We start from the raw sequence: 17405 nt of genomic DNA on the forward strand, positions 1-17405 counted from the left end.
GAGACACACATGGGCTCAGCCCACCTGCCAGCCGAAGCTCGGCTGGTCTAGGCAGGGCCAGTTCTGGTTCACACCGAGCTGTGAGTCCCCCACATCCGGCACAGGGCAGGCCCACCATCGGGCCTGTAGCTCTAGTTGTCTGCAGCACACTCCCTGCCCCTCCCGCGGCCACACCTGGTAGAGCTCCTCCTTGGTGACGTAGGGCTTCCCCTCAGAGCTCAGGGCCCGGAAGGCACTCTCGATCTCCTCGCTGGACTTGACATTCTCAGTTTCACGGCTGATCATAAAAGCCATGTATTCTTGCAGGGAGACATGGCCATCCCTGGGGGAGGGAGGGAGGGAGCAGGTGCAGTGAGTAGGCAGGAGGGGCGGGAGCCTGAGGCCAGGGCCACATCCACCACTGTCCCTAAAGCTCACCTGTTGGGATCCACAGTGTCCAGGATCGCCTCGAACTCTGGGTCAGGTTCCCCCTCCTCCACCATGGGCAGGTCGTAGCCCAGGGAACGCAGGCAGGACTTGAACTCCTGGTGGTTCAGCCTGCCAGACTTGTCCTTGTCGAAGTGTCTGCAGCAGAGCCGAGGGCTGCTCAGCACAGGGGCCCCACCGCCCAGCCGTCCCCAGCCAGATGGGGCTATACTTACTTAAACATCATGCTGAACTCCTTAAGGGCCTCCTCAGTCACACCTGTTGTGTTCCTGGAAGAACAACAGAATCAGGGGCCAGCCAGCCACACGGCAGGTGGCACGTTCTATCCTGTGCCAGCTTTTGTCGCCGACTGTTGGACTCTGGCTGACCCCGCTGGGCCCACCGCCCTCCGTGTGCAGTACCTGGCCTGGATCTGCTGCTCCAGGTTGTGCTGCATGCGCATGCCCAGCTGGTCAAGCTGGTCCCACTGCTGGGCCAGGCCCACGGTGCTGTGCTCCGTGTACTTGTTGTCCAGGATGAGGGCTTCCTCCATGGCAGCCCCCAGGTCCTCAATCTTCTTGAGCTGACTTCTCATGGCTCGTATTTCCTGGTGCTTGCGCTGCAGGGTGGGGGCAAAGACACAGGGATGGGACTCTCCCTCAGGCCTGGCCCAGGAGCCCACAAGCTCCCTCCTGGCCTCGGGTGCTTAGCCTGAGGCCTTCTAGGATGAGAGCAGTGGTGACACTGCAGAGAGACTTTTTCAAGCCAGCTGGTCGACCCGCCAGGGAAACCATACACTGTGGACAAAAAGGCCCCTCCCTTTTCAAGTAGGGATCCAGATAGCAGTTGCCACAGACTGTAAAATGACAAGTCCCAAGCTGCTTTCAGACTTGGGAAAAGCCAGCCCATGAGGGGCCTGACGGGCCAAGAAGGAAGAACAGGTCTGCCCAGGGATGGGGGTGAGGCCCGAGCCAGGTCTGAGCCTTCAGGCACTCACTTTGGTAGCTTCAAGCTGGGATTCGAGGGTTCCAGATTCTTCCACCATGCAAGACCTAAACACAGAAGCATAGTGAGGGAGGGGACCGATCCCACAGATGGCAGCTCAGGACCAGCTCCCTCTTGGCTAAATACCGGGTAGCCTGCAGGTCCTTTGTCAAGGAAACAAAGCCTGTCTGCTATGGGCTGTGCTTCCTGACTGGCCCTGGGAGCATGAGAGCAGGAAACACCTCTCCTGTTTCACAGCCACGCAGGCTGAGGACCCTTTCTCAGGTGCTTCTCAGCTCCAGCCAAGAGAGGCCTCCAAGAGGTCACTTGGGAATTAAGTTTTGTTCCTCGAGGGGACAACAGAGCCCCTTTTCTCTGCAGCTGTGGGGAGGACAAGAGGCCCAAGACAGGAGGCTAAGGGCTGAGGACCTGCCAGCAGTCCCAGGCCTCCTGGAGTCTCCTTGCAGGTGCCTAAGGAGGGGAGCCACATTCAAGTGACACTGCAGCCCCCTCAGAGGAACAAATGAAGAGGCCCAGGTGGGCTTCTGGCAAGTGGTTTATGCTGCCTAAAAGGGTTGGCTGTGACTAAGCCCTGGGACTCAGGTCCCACTGTAGAGCCAGGCCTCCTTACAGGGCTAAGTTCTTGGGGGAGCCTACTTCTCCCCAGAAGAACACAGTAGGAGGTCATAAAAGGCTACCAGTGAACAAAGACAACAAATGAGTTGGGGTCACGTGCAGGGACGCGTTCACACGGTGTGCAAGACCTCAGTGGGATTTTAACCCCGTTTCCACAGTACCCAATGTTTGTCCCGATCTACCCCTGGAGACCTGGAGGACCAGGGTGAGCTCCAAAATCTCCCCAGGTTCAAAGTGCACTAGCAAGGCAAGGCACCAGGCTTCCTCCTACCCCAGCCGGCGAAACTCACAGGCACGCCTCATCCCAGGGGAAAGGTGCCCCAGGACTTGGGGCAGGAGGTGGGGCCAGTGCAGCAGAGGGGAGGACAGACCCTCCTGCCCAAGCGGCTGAGGGCGTGGGTTAGTCAGAAAGCGGAGCCGCCTAAGGAGTCCAGAGTGCATTGGTAAAACCACAGTGAGGGAAGAAGAGAAATAAGAGGAGAAAAACCTTCCAGACAGATCATCCCCAACTTCATACTGATAGACACGAATGACCCGACGATATGCTATGCTAGTCAAAGAAAAGAAACCAAGTGAATACACCACAGGGCGGCAGCAAGGGCCTCCCTTACAGACACGCGCCACAGGCAAGGGCAACCTGGCACCAGCAGGGACCTGGAGGTGGTGGGCCCAGCGGCCACCTTGGGGCAGCTCAGTGGTTCTGGGCAAGGCGGGACAAGGCTTGGGAGGAGCCACAGGAGAGCGGGCACAGCACCACAGAGACAAGACCAAGCACAGCAGACAGGGTGGGGTGGGGGGAGAGCCAGGGAGCCACAGGCTCAGGCCGCGAGCTGCCACCGTCACCCCTGCACTGAGTGGACTCCTATAGCCTGACTGGTTTGGGTAGATCTTTCCCATCACCATCTCCACCCGCCTGGCTGTCCTGTCTGTAGAACCTCAGGGGCACCAGTTAAGCCACTGTGGTCTTGGTGGAACTGGTCAAGAATGCAAGGATGAGCATCCTGGATGAAGGTCCCCAGCTCTGCAGAGGCCCTGCTGGGAGTGGGGGAGCGCCCTGCTCCTCTCTGGGCTCCTCCAAGCCCTGTCTCCACATCACATAGTTAACACTGGGCACTGCCTTCTTTCTACTAGGTTACCCTCCCCTTAGAGGATGCTAGGGGTCACCTTAGTCCTGGGGGGAAGGCATACTCTGACCACACCTTGTCTGCACCCCCAAACTGTCATCTAGCTTCATGCACCATGGACATCTAGGGGTGAAATATGGCCTCTTTGGACAGACTGGGGAAACAGGCAAAAGAAGTCCAATATGATCCCAGGGGCTGAGCAGCAGTTGGGGCTTTTGTTCTGGCCTCCTGCTCGGTCACATTTCCCACCTCAAGAGAACCTGTGAATTTGGGTGGGAAGGTGGAAGCGCTGGGCCGGCCCCCAGACTGCAGGCCCTGTCAGGGAGGAGGGGAGTGGGGAGAAGGCACACCCTCCTTCTCAGGTGACAGGGTGGGTGGGCAGGAAGGCCTGGCCTGGGATCTTCTACAAGCCAGGCCACAGGGGGACGAGGCTCAGGGACAAGCACACAAGACACCAAGACATCACGAGCCCGGAAAAAGAAGACAATATTAACCCATCGAGGAGGTACGTTCTGTGGAGTGGAGATCCAAGCAGCCACGAGACAAGGTGGTGTCCAGACGCAGCAGCAATCAGGGGAAGGGACAAGGAGGACACGATAAAGAAAGAAAGAAAAAAAACCAATATTGTCAGTACCAGTCTGCCTTTGCCCCTGCCCTGGCCGTTGCCTAGCTGCTGCTGGGGGTTGACCATGGCCCAAGCATGCCCCTCGCAGAACACCTGGGGGCGCAGCCTCAGGGGAACGTATGGTGAGCGCTGTTCTGACTGCCTGCCCGCCCTCTGGGGGCAGAGCCCACGGGCTGTTAGTCCAAGCAGGCCACCGTTTTTTTTTTTTTTTTTTCCTCCCAGCACTGGGAAGTGAACCCAGGGGTTCTTCATTGCTGAGCGATGCAACCCACCCCACCCAGCCCTTCTTTTTTTTTTTAATATTTATTTTTAGTTTTAGGTGAACACAATCTCTTTATTTTTATGTGGTGCTGAGGAGCGAACCCAGTGCCTTATGCATGCTAGGTGAGCACTTTACCACTGACCCACAACCCCAGCTCTGCCCTTCTAATTTTTCAAAAAACATTTTGACATGAGTTTTGCTATATTGCCCAGGCTGGCTTCAAATCCATGATATTCCTTCCTGCCTTAGGCTCCTAAGTCTCTGGAATGACAGGAAACAGCACCAGGTAGGCCTCCATTTTTTTGTTTGTTTATGTTTTAATGGTATTGGGGTTAGAACCTGAGTATTTTTCTGCTGAGCTACATCCCCAGCCCTTTAATTCTTAAAAAAATGTTATTCTTCTGATATTGGGATTGAACCCAGGGGCACTCAACCACTGAACCACATCCCCAGTCCTTTTTATATTTTATTTTGGGATAGGGTCTTGCAAAGTTGCTTAGAGCCTTGCTAAATTGCTCAGGCTGGCTTTTTTTTTTTTTTTAATTAAAAAAAATTTTTTTAAGTTGACAATGGACCTTTATTTTATTTATTTACATGCAGTGCTGAGAATCAAACCCTGGGCCTCACACATACTATGCAAGTGCTCTACCCCTGAGCCATAAACCCAATCCTCAGGCTGGCTTTGAACTCTCAATTCTCCTACCTCAGTCTCCCAAGCTGCTGGGATTACAGGCGTGCACCACTGTGCCCAGCCCCAGCCCTTTTTATTTTTTGAGACAGGGTCTCACTAAGTCTCCCAGGCTGGCCTTGAACTTGTGATCCTCCTGCCTCAGTTGCCCAAATTGCTGGGATTATGGCGTATACTACCACACCAGATTCAGGCCCCTGGTTTTAAACGTGTTCCCCATGCCCAGGAGCTGGAGTTCGGGGGACCAGCTTCAGGACTGTAATGCGCCTGGGTCAGTCCCACAAAGGCAGGCACCTGGTCTCCTGGATCCACTGGTGGAACGCGTTGGCATGCTGGGCAAACTCCTGGCGCAGCTTGTCGTTTTCCTCCTGCCGCCGCTGCTCCTTCTGCAGCTCCAGCTCCCGCTCCTGAGCCAAAGGGAGGCAGATGCCACTTTGGCTGGCCCTGACCCTCCCTCTCAGAGGGGTTCAGCAAGGACATGGCTACACCATGGGGAGCTGTTCAGCAAGCCTTACATCTGAGGGGCAGGAAGGGCGGGAATGTTAGCTGGCTTGGGCAGGGCCACACGCGGTAGGTGCACCTTGATTATTTTCTGCAGGTTCCTCCAGGTCTCCTCCAAGGCCTCCATGGTGAACCAGGTGTAGGGGTTGGAGGCCACGCGGAAGCTCTTAATCTGGCGGTCCAGCTCGGCCAGCTGGTTGAAGTCGGCCTGTGCGGAGCTGAGGGAGGAGCGGAAGGCGTCGTGGGCCTCACGGAGAGCCCTGATCTCCTCCAGGGAGTTGCAGCGCACCGGGTCCGTCAGGTCCTCCTCTGCATTCTCAAACCAGCTGTTGAAGGCAGAGGCCTTTTTGGCAAATGTCAGGAAGAGGTCCTCCACCTAGAAGCAGAGAAGCTGGTCAGGAGTCGAGGGGGCGGGACACACCATCCGCAGGCAGGAAGAGGGTAGGTGTGTGGGCAGGAGGTGGGGCAGCTCTCAGGAATCCAGGCGAGTATGGACTGTTGGGAAGGCAGCGCCACGCTCTGCCTCCTGTCTCCCACACCTGCTTCTCAGCCTTCACTGCCTTCCGTTCCTCTCTTCTTGCCCCTGCACTCACACACCTGTCTCTCTCCTGTGGCTCTAAAGGGCAACTTCCCAAAGGCAAAGGTCCCATCTGCCTTGATTTCAGTTGACCCAAAGCCTGGTCTCAGCTTCCATGGGCTGAAGCTTTGGTGTCCTTATAGGGTGGTGGCATAATACTGTAGAGTGCTGACCCTGTCACTGAGCCACTTGAGCCTTACCTGCTCCCATCCTCACCTTGCGGAAATGACTCTGAGCCTCCAGCAGCTTCTTCTTCCTGGTGGCCGAGTTAGCCAGAAGCTGGCTCCATCTCTTCATGAGGGAGGCATGTCGGGCTTCGATGGCCTTGGACTGGATGTGCTTAGCGGCCAGCAGTTGATCTTTGAGGGCAGTGATGTTGGCAATGCCCTCCTGCTGGAAGGCCTGTAGGCCAGCATCAAAGGTTTCCTGGAATGAGGAAGTTGCAGAGCCACTTACAGTGATGGCAGCAAGACTAGAACTTGCCTTTCCTGGTGCACAGCTCGCAGCTTCAGCATCTGTCCTCCCAGGTAGGCAGCCTGAGCCCAGCTTCCTCCTGGAACTTGGAGCTCCCCTCTGCTTTCCTCCTTGCCCCAGACCTCAGATTAAGGCAGCAGCCTCCTCGCAGCCTCCCGCCCCCAACCAGCACTCTACCCAGGCTCTGGGCACCGGCCCTGGACTACCGACTTGCCAGGCCCTTCCCACGACCTGGGAGGACCTGGAACACTTGCCTCCCCATGTGACCACAATCGTTTTACTTTCATGACTGAGCCCAGGTCCATAACCCCTGGCAACACACTCACTTTGCCAATAAGTCTGGAAGCTCCAAGTCTCAAGACTGGAGCCACTCACTGCCGAGGACCTTACAGGAGATCTTCTCAACAGCAGGATGACACCGACCTCCTGCTGTCTACCAGAAATGCTAACCTAATAAATTTCACTAACACTGGCCACACTGACCTGCTTGGTGAGGAGAGTTTGGACAGAAGACAGATCTCGGCCATAATCATCTGTCTTCAAGCTGTTTTCCTTTTCACCTAGAAAACCAAGCGTGGAAGCTATACCACCCTTTTGCAGCGCAGCAAGATGTATTAAAATAGAAAATGAGAGGATTGATGCCAACTGTTATTCTGTTTACATTTAAAATTTGAAGTTACTAATACCTTTCTTGACCTTACATCAGTTGGCTTCCCCTGCACCCAGGCTGAACCTCCCTCTGAGGCACAAGAATTACCAAGGTCACATGGGCCCTGCTTGATATCAGCGCAAGGGAGTTGGATGACACCCCAGCCTCTGGAGGCAGGTTCTCTGACCCACATTTGATTAGTTTGTTAGAGAAGAAAATCAACTGCATGGGAACGCACAAGTCGTGGCTCTGGGAACAACCCTCCTGCCCTGGGGAATAAGAAACTCAGGGTTCTTGCTGAAGCTGCTCACCAATCCAGGACTCCACCACGTCCGCCTTCCAGTTGAACTGGAGGAAGGCCGAGTTCTCGTCTAGCTTTGCCTTCCTCTGGGCCGCAGCTTTCTCTAGGTCGGACACTTTCCCATTCAGGCCTTTCATCTTTGAAGAGATATTCTCCTCGTGGTGATTGTTCTAGGCCATGAAGGAGAGCACACCCTGTCATCCTTGCTTCCCACCATGGTCACCTGTGACCCCAGAAGGTGCTCAATTTCTGTCAGATGGGTCACCACCCCCCTTGACCACTGCTGGCTTAGGGGCTATTGATGAGGCTTCCAAAGAGCAAGCGGAGTGAAAGCCTCAGGATGAAGACTCAGAGGTGGCCCTGCTCCTTTTGGGAAGGGGCTGACATTTATGCTACAATGCCTGGGAACTGAGCCTCACGCACTCCACAACTGAGCCACATCCCCAGCCCTTTTCATTGTTTCGAGACACAGGTCTCCCAGGGTTGCCCAGGATGGCCTGAACTTGCGATCCTCCTGCCTCAGCCTCCTAAATCACTAGGGTTATATAGGTGGGTGCTACCACACCTGGCCACTAGTGTTATTTTTTTTACTGGGAGCAGGGGAGGGAAAAAGCCTAAGGAATTATTATTCAAATAAAAAACTATATAGCCAAGGAATGACTACTATAATATGCATTAAAAACAGTGGTTCAGGAAAATGTTTTGATATTGAGGACACTGAAAATTGTTAAGCCCTAAACACTGGGACTCATTCTTGGTTAAAGTCTTATTTGAAAGGACACAGCAGCCAGCACAGAACTGAAAGAGCAGCTCTGCAGGAGAAAGCACTGCTGGGGACAAAGCCCCAGATCCTTCCAGAAGCCCAAGAGCTTCCAAGCCCAGTTATCACACAGCTCACAGAGCCGAGCTGTCACAGGTGTGAGCAAATCACAGTCTCTGAAACTAGTTTTTTTTTTTTTTTTTTAAATTTATGCTGATGCAGCCAGTAAGAGAGCTTTCCGGTGATGAGATGTCCAGCTTCCCATAGATCAAAACCTTAGCCACAAGGGCAGTTACCAAACGCAAATTTTGTAGCATTCAGTCTCAGATGCTCAATGTGTGTGTGCTATTCCTAGGAAATGGGGGTTACCAAAACATCTGTCCTATGGCACTAGACACCTGTCCAAGCTCCCAGGTGATTAGAGGTGGTGGGCTCTGGACTGATGGCTACATGGCTTGTCTGGAACTGAAGCATGGGGCAGCTTTGGCCCCTCTGCTGTCAGGACCCTTTAACTTGCTTTTTCTGGGAAGAGCTGTTTGAATGAAAGATTGATTCATTTCTAAATCGTCCTGTACTATAGACGGGTTCTGGATAATTTATATTTACAAAATATGTAAAGCAACGTGATTCTATAAAACAGATCTAAGGCAGCTATTTTATAGTAGGTATGTCTACATCATGTACAGACAAAAAATTTAGAAGGTCAGACGTGATATGGCTGTCTCTGGTGCCTTTATGGGTGATTTCTAGTTTTTCTTTCTTTCTTTTTTTTTTTTTTTGAGATGGGGGTCTTGCTATGCTGACTAAACTGGTCTAGAACTCCTCTCCTGGGCTCAGATGTTTTTCCCCCCTCAGCCTCCTGAGTGGCTTTGCAGGCATATGCCACCACGCCCAGCTATGAGTACTTTGTTTTACTTATTTTTATTTTCTACTATATCTTTAAATAGCTTGTACTATTGAGAAATAAACTAAAAACAGCATTTTGGAAGTGCTATTGTCACAAAAGAACCAAGAGGGATACCTCTCTGTTTAATCAGGCAGAAAAAGTAAACACTTCATTAACTTCACTAATTGTCTTCAGAAAGGGGGAATCAGCCAACTGATCGTGTAATCCTCCTCGTCCTTATGAAACATGGGACCTTTGTCTCCACACAAACCTCAGTCTGGGCAACATCCCAGCAGGTGAGCTCTGTGGGCTACCGTGTCACCTGCATGTAGCTATCCCTGAGTGGGCTTACCTTCCTGATGAGGTCTTGCCCATTGGTGCACACGTCATTAACACGATCCTTGTGGACAGTGAAGTCGGTCTCGAAAGCTTCATGTTTCTTCAGTAAGCCCTGGAGAAGAGGAGGAAGGCTGGGTGCTGAGCACTGGCAGGTGACCTGCTGCGCAGGGACAGAGGGCAGCTGCACTGATGGGGCCAGCCCTCAGCTCCATGGTCCAGGTGGGAATGAGAGGACAGCGGTACACTGGCAAGTACGTTTTATAGAGAGAGTGGAAACAGGATGCAGTAAGAACCAGCCATGGACAGGGCTGGGAAGCTCTGGTCAGAGAAGGCCTTTCTGAAGAGGTTAAGGACCTGGCTGACGGAGCTGCAGGTCTCTCTGCCCCTCATCACATCATCAGGTAAACATCCAACAAACATGAACACCTGTTCAGCCTGAAGGACCTCCCAGGGACCACCTAAGTCTTTTTCCTCCTCCCCAGTATCCTTGGCACTGGAGATGACATGCTTTTGTTGCTTCGAGGGAACTCAGCCATACACCAGAGAGGAAATCGCTGACTCCAACTAGATTTCTAAGTGGTCCTCCCGGTCCCCACTGTGAGGTAGATGGCTCAGAGGCCACCTTGATTCTTTTTTTTTATTTTTATTTTTATTTGTAGATGGACAAATACCAGTTTATTTATTTTTATGTGATGCTGAGAATCAAACCCAGTGCCTCACACATGGCAGGCAAGCACTCTACCCCTGAGCTACAACCCCAGCCCACCACCTTGATTCTTGGGACTGGAAACTTAGCTTCCACAATCTGCTGGATAGACCTCAGAAACATCAGAACATGTCATTTTTTAGCATCTCTTACCAAGAGGGGAGTCTCCATCTCCTCTGTGACCCTTGTCTGCTTTAGGACTGCCTTTTTGTGTGTGTGTGTGCTGTTGAGGACTTAACCTAGAGCTTTGTGCATGCTAGGTAACCCTCTACCACTGAGCTATACCCTCAGCCCTTTTTATTTTTGGTTTTGAGACCAAGTCTTGGTAAGTTGCCCAGGCTTGACTTAAACTTGTGCTCTTCCTGTCTCAGCCTCCCGAGTTGTTGGGCTCACAGGCATAGGCCACTGCGCCTGACTTGGCACTGAATTTTTTTTTTTTTTTCTCTTTACAGTACTGGGATTGAACTTAGGAGCTCTTTAACCATGAACTATATCCCAAATTCTTTTTAAAACTTAAATTTATTTTGACACAGGGTCTTTCTAAGTTGCTGAGGTTGGCCTGGAACTTGTAATCCTCCTGTGTCAGCCTTCAGAATGACTGGGATTATAGGTGTGCACCACCTATAATTGGCCTTGGGACGGACTCCAACAATAGAACGCAGGGAGAATAATAATGATCGATGTCCTGAGAGACCCTGCAGCATCTCCCTTTATCTCTTTGAATGCTGCCAAAAGAAGCTGGTTCAGCTTCCTGAAGGATAAGAAGTCACGTGGAAGGGGATTGAGCTGTCCCAGCCAAAATCTAGGCCTGGCTGTCAGCAGTACAACTGAGGCCTAGGATCTTTCCACCTACTGCCTTCTGACAGGATGCAGCTGCACAAGGGATTTCAAGCGAAAGTCCAGAGGAACTGCCCACCGACTCACAGAATCTCGGGTAAGAGAAATAGCTGTGGCTCTGAACCACGGAGTTTTCGGGTTGTTATGCAGCACCTGTTAATCAATGTATGGTGTTCTGCCCGCATTGTGGTGCCTGTAAAGGTGGAAATAGGGTTTGTGCTGCTGGGGTGTGCCTAGTTAAGAAGAGGTCACTAGGGCAGATCCTAGCCAACTGGACTGGTGCCCTTACAAGGCGGTGAACTCGACAGAGACTGGCACACAGAAGAGAATGCAAGGGAAGAAGAGACAGAGAGAAGACAGCTGTGTAAAAAAGCAGAGACTGGAGGATGCTACCGTACTCTAAGGACACCTGGGACTATAGGATACTGGAAGACGAGGAAGGGCTTTCTATAAGCTGGGGAGTGAATGGCCCTGCTGGCATCACGGTCCAGACTTTAGTCTCCAGAACCGTGAGACAGCGTGTTCCTGTACGCTGAGCCATCGAGTCTGTGGTTCCCTGTCTGGCACTCCCTAACCTGGATAGCAGCAAGCGTGTCTCCGTAATCTTCACTGGCCACCAGCGTCATTTTCTCATTGATCCAGGCTTCTTCCTCTTCCACATTGGCTACAAATTGCTGATACTCCAAGGACTCCTCTAGCCGCTGACCCCTAAAATTACAGAAGATAGGAAAAGCCATCAATCTCTTCTGACTTACTTTCTGAGTTAACACAAGCTTAAAAACACACAGGAAGGAAGATGTATGAGTGGTTTGCTCCAGCCTTCCATAGGATACAAAGTAGGCAGTGTATTGTTCAGAAGGAAACACACTGGGTCCAGATTTGGGTACAGGACAAGCTCCAGCATGCTGGCCAGAGGTGGCCTGGAGCACATGCCTACGAAAAAGGGCTAGGAGCTAGCAGGAGGCCCAGGCCTGGCACTCTGCACCCAAGAGCTCCCTCATCTGAATGCTCACCGAGCAGCTGCCAATTGCTTCAGCTCTTTCCAGTGCTCCACAAACTGGGCCAGACGCTGCTGGATCTCCTCCTGCCCGATGGTGTTATCATCAGAGAGCTTCTTCCCAGTGTCCAGGACACCCTGGTAGGCAAGAAAAGTCAGGTCAGTGGCTGGTAACACTCTTGGTACCTGCTTCTGGGTGCTTCTATCTTGAGGCTTCCAGAAAAAGGCCTCAATAGCAAATTCAAAACTTCTCCTTCATGGTTTGGGCTGAGGCACCATGAACATAAGACCTTAGTGGAATAAGAACAAGGGATTCTTTGTTACCTGGCCCATTCCCACCCTAGAAGACGCCTCCTCACCTGAATGGCTGGCTCATGCGCAGCCAATTCTGCCTCCAGCCGCTTGTGCTTCTTCCTCAGATTCTGAACACCTGTGAGGTCTCGGCCATAGTCCTCAGAGCTTACTAGCAGCTTCTTCTCCCTGGGGAACAGAAGAAGAATGCTCATTTTCATGTGGGCTCAGCTGCTGACCTGTGGTGTCCTCACCACACCTAGCAATCTCTCTAGGAAAGCCTTGCTCTTTCTTGGAAGACACACTGCCTCTGTCCATATGCACTAACTCAACAGTACCCCAGTTCTGCAGAGGCTGGCGCTATGTTTGGGATGGGGTACTGCATTATGAGCCCCATTTAACCATGTATCCACCATAGATCTGTAAATGCATTCGATATTTAGGTGCATAATTTTTTTAAAGATTTTAAGAAAATTAATAACTAAAAGAGAGCCTCATAAGTGGTCCGACAAAATGCTATATCATTTGCAAAAGACAGCCTGACACTTTGGGGGATGGGGAAATTGGGGAAACACAAACAAAAACACTCTCATTCCTTGAAAAAGTGACCTTCCCCAGAACAGAACAAACCCACTAACACCTAAGGGACCAAAGGGCAAGGTTGAATGGAACATCAAGGACTGCCATCAGCTTGGGGCCATCACTGGTCATCCACTGCATACGTCAACAGCCAAAGAAATGAGGCAACTCAGGCAAGCGTGTGTGGAGCTACGGTCCAGCCCAGTGGAGTCTCTGAGCTGTGCCCTTTTTTGCGACACTTTCCTTCCTCATGGTCCAGAAAGCCTGAAACAACCTGCATCTGCAGGCAGCCTCTATTCCTGCCTGCTGTTGAAGGCTCTAGGGGTTTCCTAGAAACACAAAGCATGCAGCTGTATGAGCACGTACTTGATCCAGGACTCCTCATCATCCATATCCCGGAAGAACTGGTGCAGGCGGTGAGACTCGCTCAGCTTGGCTCGTCGGGAAGCTGCCATGCTCTTGATCTTCTGGAAGCGCCCATTGATGGTGTCCCTCTTGTCCTTCACTTGGGAGGTGTCAAAGGCACTGCTGGTCATCAGGCTATCTGCCTGGCTGTTCAGGTCCTTCAGGCGATCCTGAGGGGAAGGGGCAGACAGGAGGGATCAAGAACCCGGATCTCCCATGAACAGCTACTTGAAAATAAGAACTCAGGATTCCTTACTGAGGTATGGAGCCTTGTGGACCTAAACTGTCCTCTCTGCACTGTGGTGGGAGCACCAGTGCTTCAGCTGCAGCACAGCAGCAGAAACAGAGGGTTCTTCATTGTCATCTGCCTCCAGTAAGAAATGCAGTTTCCCCTAAGAACATCCTTTAAACTTTCACTTTTATTTTTGTTTTTTTTTTTGGTGCTAGGGATCAAACCCACGGTCTTTCACATGCTACACACATGCTCTATCAATAAGCTACACCTCAACATTCTTTTAAAAAGTAGCAAAAATTCATTTTGTTAAATATTCAGTTTTGGATATCTTGGTTGGGAATGGAAAAATAAGCCTGTTACTTTTTTTTTTAATATTTATTTTTTAGCTTTAGGTGGACACAATATCTTTATTTTACATTTATGTGATGCTGAGGATCAAACCCAGTGCCTCGTGTATGCTAGGCGAGTGCTCTACCACTGAGCCACAACCCCAACCCTGTTACTTTTAAAAAACTGAGTTTACTACTATTCATAAAATCCAAACTTTCAGGAGAAAATCAGAATTTTGAAAAAATTGTATCTGCCACCATGAGCTTGACAACCTCCCCTAACAAAGATTTTTCTGAAGAGACTGGTGGTGATATTAGTGAATGTGATATTTTAGTGTCACCAATAGAATGTGTCAACACTTAGAACATGCATAACTCAGCTAACCAAGATCTACCAAATGAGACATGCATGCTGCTATAAAATCACATGCGCATAAAAGACCCATCCACAGTCCAGGATGCACCAGTGTATTTTAATAAAATTAATTCAGGGTGAAAAACTAACTGATAGGGGTGTGTCCCCTTCATCACCACTGTTAGGGATGAAGAGCATGAGAAGAAGATTACCTCTAGATAGGGAAGAGAGGTGGGAGGGAAAAGGAGGGAGAAGGGGAATTGCACGGAAGATGGAAGGAGACCCCCTTCGTTATACAGAATACATGTATGACGAAGTGAGGAAAAAGAAAAAAAAAAGAAGTGTGTCACATTAGATTGGGCAGAGAGAAGTGATGGGAGGGGAGGGGAGGGGGAGGGGGGGAAAGGAAGGACAGCAGAATAAAACAGACTTTATTATTGCTATATGTATTATATGACTGCATGACCAATGTGATTCTGCAACCTGTACACTCAGAAAAATGAGAAATTATACCCCATCTGATTCAAATGTATGATATGTCAAGATCATTGTACTGTCACGTGTAACTAATTAAAACAAATTAAAAAATTATTTTTTTATATAATATAGCTGTTTTCATACTCTTTTTTTGAGAGAGAGAGAGAGAGAGAGAGAGAGAGAAAATTTCAATATGTATTTTTTAGTTTTCGGCGGACATAGCATCTTTGTTTGTATGTGGTACTGAGGATCGAACCCGGGCCGCACGCATGCCAGGCGAGCGCACTACCGCTTGAGCCACATCCCCAGCCCAAAACAAATTAGAAAAATTATTAAAAAAAAAAAAAGCCAGGAAACTGACACTGGTGTAATCCAGAGGGTTATGCTTATATATTATATGCCACCCATTTTTATATGCACTCATTCATGTATCTGTGAGATTACGTTCAACTGCAAAGTCCCAGGCAATTTTATTACATGTGTAGGTGCATGTAAGCAAGATACAGAACTCTTCTGTTCCCACAGGGAGCTCTCCTGAGTGGCCCCTTTACAGGTGCAGCCCTTTCCCACCCTACCTCATGGCATCTACAGATCTGTTCTATGTATCTTTACTTTTGTTATTTCAAGAATACAGAAGCAGGGGGCTGGGTTGTGGCTCAATGGTAGAGCACTTATCTAGCATGTGTGATGCCCTGGGTTCCATTCTCAGCACCAAATACGAATAAATACAAAAATTCATAAAAACAATAATAAAAGAATACAGAAGCAGAATCATATGGTATTGTAAATCTTTGGGTATTTTTTAAAAAAATCTTTTTAGTTGTCATTGGTCCTTTGTTTTATTTTATTTATTCATTTATTTATTTATATGCAGTACTGCGAATCAAACCCAGTGCCTCACACATGCTAGGCACGTGCTCTGCCCCTGAGCCACAACTGCAGCCCAAACCTTTGGGTATCTTTAAAATTAATTTTTAATGATGGTGAGTAGTGACAGATAAGACCTAAATAAACAACCTTTCTTATGGGCCTTGATAATTGGCAATCCCTGACCTTGCCACCTCGAGAGCCAATACGTTGGTGCCAGACAGCACTCTCCTTCCCCAAACGTTTAGCTCTCTTCCTGAGGTGCAGATACCTGGGGCCTGATGCTTTCCCACTCACCACGTGGCTGTGCCCACCTTACCTCATGGGCAGAGATGTCTGCCTCCAATAGCTGATGCTTTTTCAGTAAGTTGTTTACAGAAGCCAGGTCTTTGCCGTAATCTTCTGATGCCAGAAGGGCCTCCACCTGCCAATGAAAACAAAAGGGAAAGGCTGCAGTGCAGTGTCCACATGGTGCTCTGAATACTCCAGGGTGCCCAGCTGGTATTCCAAGTTCTTCTCAGCCATGAGGTGTGTCACCTACTTAGCTGGGCCAGTGTGACACTCTCCCCCTCTGCCAATTCAATGCAACTCAAGAGCCCATTAATTTCAACAGTGTGGCCAAAGCCCAGGCCTGCCTGGTGGGGTAAGGGCAAAGAGTGCAGCACCCCACTGCGCTGAAACACCTTAGGCAAAGAAGCAGGAGTGTGAGCAGAGAATAACACACAGGGATGTTCATAGCAGTAAGAGTGTACGGCCTCGAAATAGGGAAACAAGAATGTCCAACAATATGGAAATGATCAAATACAGCGGGGATCTGCAAGGGACTTACCCAGTCACTCAAATGGTAGGGAAGAATTTTTATTGAGTTGGCCTAACACTCCCCCATCCATACTAATGAAAAGTTACACCTCAACTACATGAAATACAAACACCTCTTCAAATACTCAAGGACATACACATAAACTGGGAAGATACACTCTAAAACGTTAATGGTGGTCTCCAAACTTTCTATTCCTAATCTCTACTTTCCCAATTTCCTCATTCTGGCTCCCTGACTCCCTGCTCTTCTGGCTCTATCTTGACATAGATTTGTCAGAGCTGACCACCAGCTAGACCCCCTTCTCTTCCTTGCTGTATTCTCTGGGAGAGGAGTGATGTAAGGTTCAGGTCCTACCCCATCCATATCAGCTCTTTTCTCTAAACCCTCACAGCAGATAACTCATATTTGCTAATAAGGACTTTGGTTACTGTGTACCTGGTGAGCCCTCTCTACTCCTGGTTTTGGGCTTGCTTGCTGCCTTATTATTCCAAATGACAAGAAATTCCCTGCTCCAAGGAAGGGAGAACCACTTTGCATTACCTCAGAGAGCCAGAAGTCAAAGTCCTTGATTCCAGTGTTGAAGTTCTGCTGTTTGTTAGCCTCTTTCAGTTTCTGGCTCTTCTCAGCTGACTTCTGCACCAGGAATTGCCATTGGTCAGCTAAGGCAGCCAGGCGGGCCTGTGGAGGAGAATGGAGTTGCTGGGCTGGTGGAATCTATGCCCTCTCCTGAAGCCCAGTTTGAGAAAATCAACAGAAGAGCCACTGCTACCAACATTCCATCTGCAATGCAGCCTTCGGAAAGTCCCTAATCACTTTATGTTCTTAGGTCCCTGCTTAAGAGGTGGATGGTCAGGAAACCCTGGGCCATACCTTGACAGCATCCTCACTTCCAGCACAGGCCCCACGCTCGATGAGGGAGTTGCCCATATCGATGACCCCACGGATCCGGTCAGCATTGGCATGTAGTTCTGCTTCAAAGGCCTGGTGCTTTTGGTGCTTGCTCTGAAAATGCCAAAACCACCTTTCAAAGCCAGCGCCTGTGAGGCACATCTTTAAGGCAGGATAGAGGCTCAAAGGGAGGGAGGGAGTGAAGGAACTTAGAAATGGGTCAAGAGTCAATGTACTTTATAGAAGGCAATCAGAAGGCGTGTGAAATGTAGGGTTTGATCTGTGAGGAGTTCAGTGAGGGTTCAGGCTGGAAAAGAAAGGAAGCTCAGGAGCAGGGGATGAAAGTCAGTTCTGAAAGCGTCTGCACTAGCTCACTGGGAGCAAGTCCCAGAAGCACACGCTTTCTAA

General features: G+C 50.1%; 1 protein-coding gene across 14 annotated transcripts in view; it reads right to left on the bottom strand.

Moving 5' to 3' along the window:
* Sptan1 (spectrin alpha, non-erythrocytic 1) overlaps positions 1-17405 on the bottom strand; it is a 71592-nt gene that overhangs the window by 479 nt on the left and 53708 nt on the right. For 7 of the 14 annotated variants that reach the window (XM_048812942.1, XM_048812946.1, XM_048812945.1 and 4 more), the window contains 19 exons: positions 16980-17111; positions 16650-16787; positions 15609-15713; positions 12988-13196; positions 12111-12231; positions 11768-11889; positions 11330-11462; positions 9225-9323; positions 7237-7396; positions 6760-6836; positions 6019-6228; positions 5305-5601; positions 5019-5131; positions 3644-3661; positions 1403-1457; positions 828-1024; positions 642-695; positions 418-564; positions 175-322 (listed from right to left, as the gene is read on the bottom strand). In XM_048812942.1, the coding sequence (XP_048668899.1) occupies positions 175-322; positions 418-564; positions 642-695; positions 828-1024; positions 1403-1457; positions 3644-3661; positions 5019-5131; positions 5305-5601; positions 6019-6228; positions 6760-6836; positions 7237-7396; positions 9225-9323; positions 11330-11462; positions 11768-11889; positions 12111-12231; positions 12988-13196; positions 15609-15713; positions 16650-16787; positions 16980-17111 (2535 nt within the window). Of the gene's footprint in view, positions 1-174; positions 323-417; positions 565-641; positions 696-827; positions 1025-1402; positions 1458-2512; positions 2576-3643; positions 3662-5018; positions 5132-5304; positions 5602-6018; positions 6229-6759; positions 6837-7236; positions 7397-9224; positions 9324-11329; positions 11463-11767; positions 11890-12110; positions 12232-12987; positions 13197-15608; positions 15714-16649; positions 16788-16979; positions 17112-17405 lie in introns of all 14 variants that reach the window. The other 7 variants (XM_048812938.1, XM_048812937.1, XM_048812935.1 and 4 more) reach the window with 2 other exon arrangements.

The sequence above is a fragment of the Marmota marmota genome, unplaced genomic scaffold, assembly GCF_001458135.2.
Source record: "Marmota marmota marmota unplaced genomic scaffold, marMar, whole genome shotgun sequence".
NCBI lineage: Eukaryota > Metazoa > Chordata > Mammalia > Rodentia > Sciuridae > Marmota > Marmota marmota.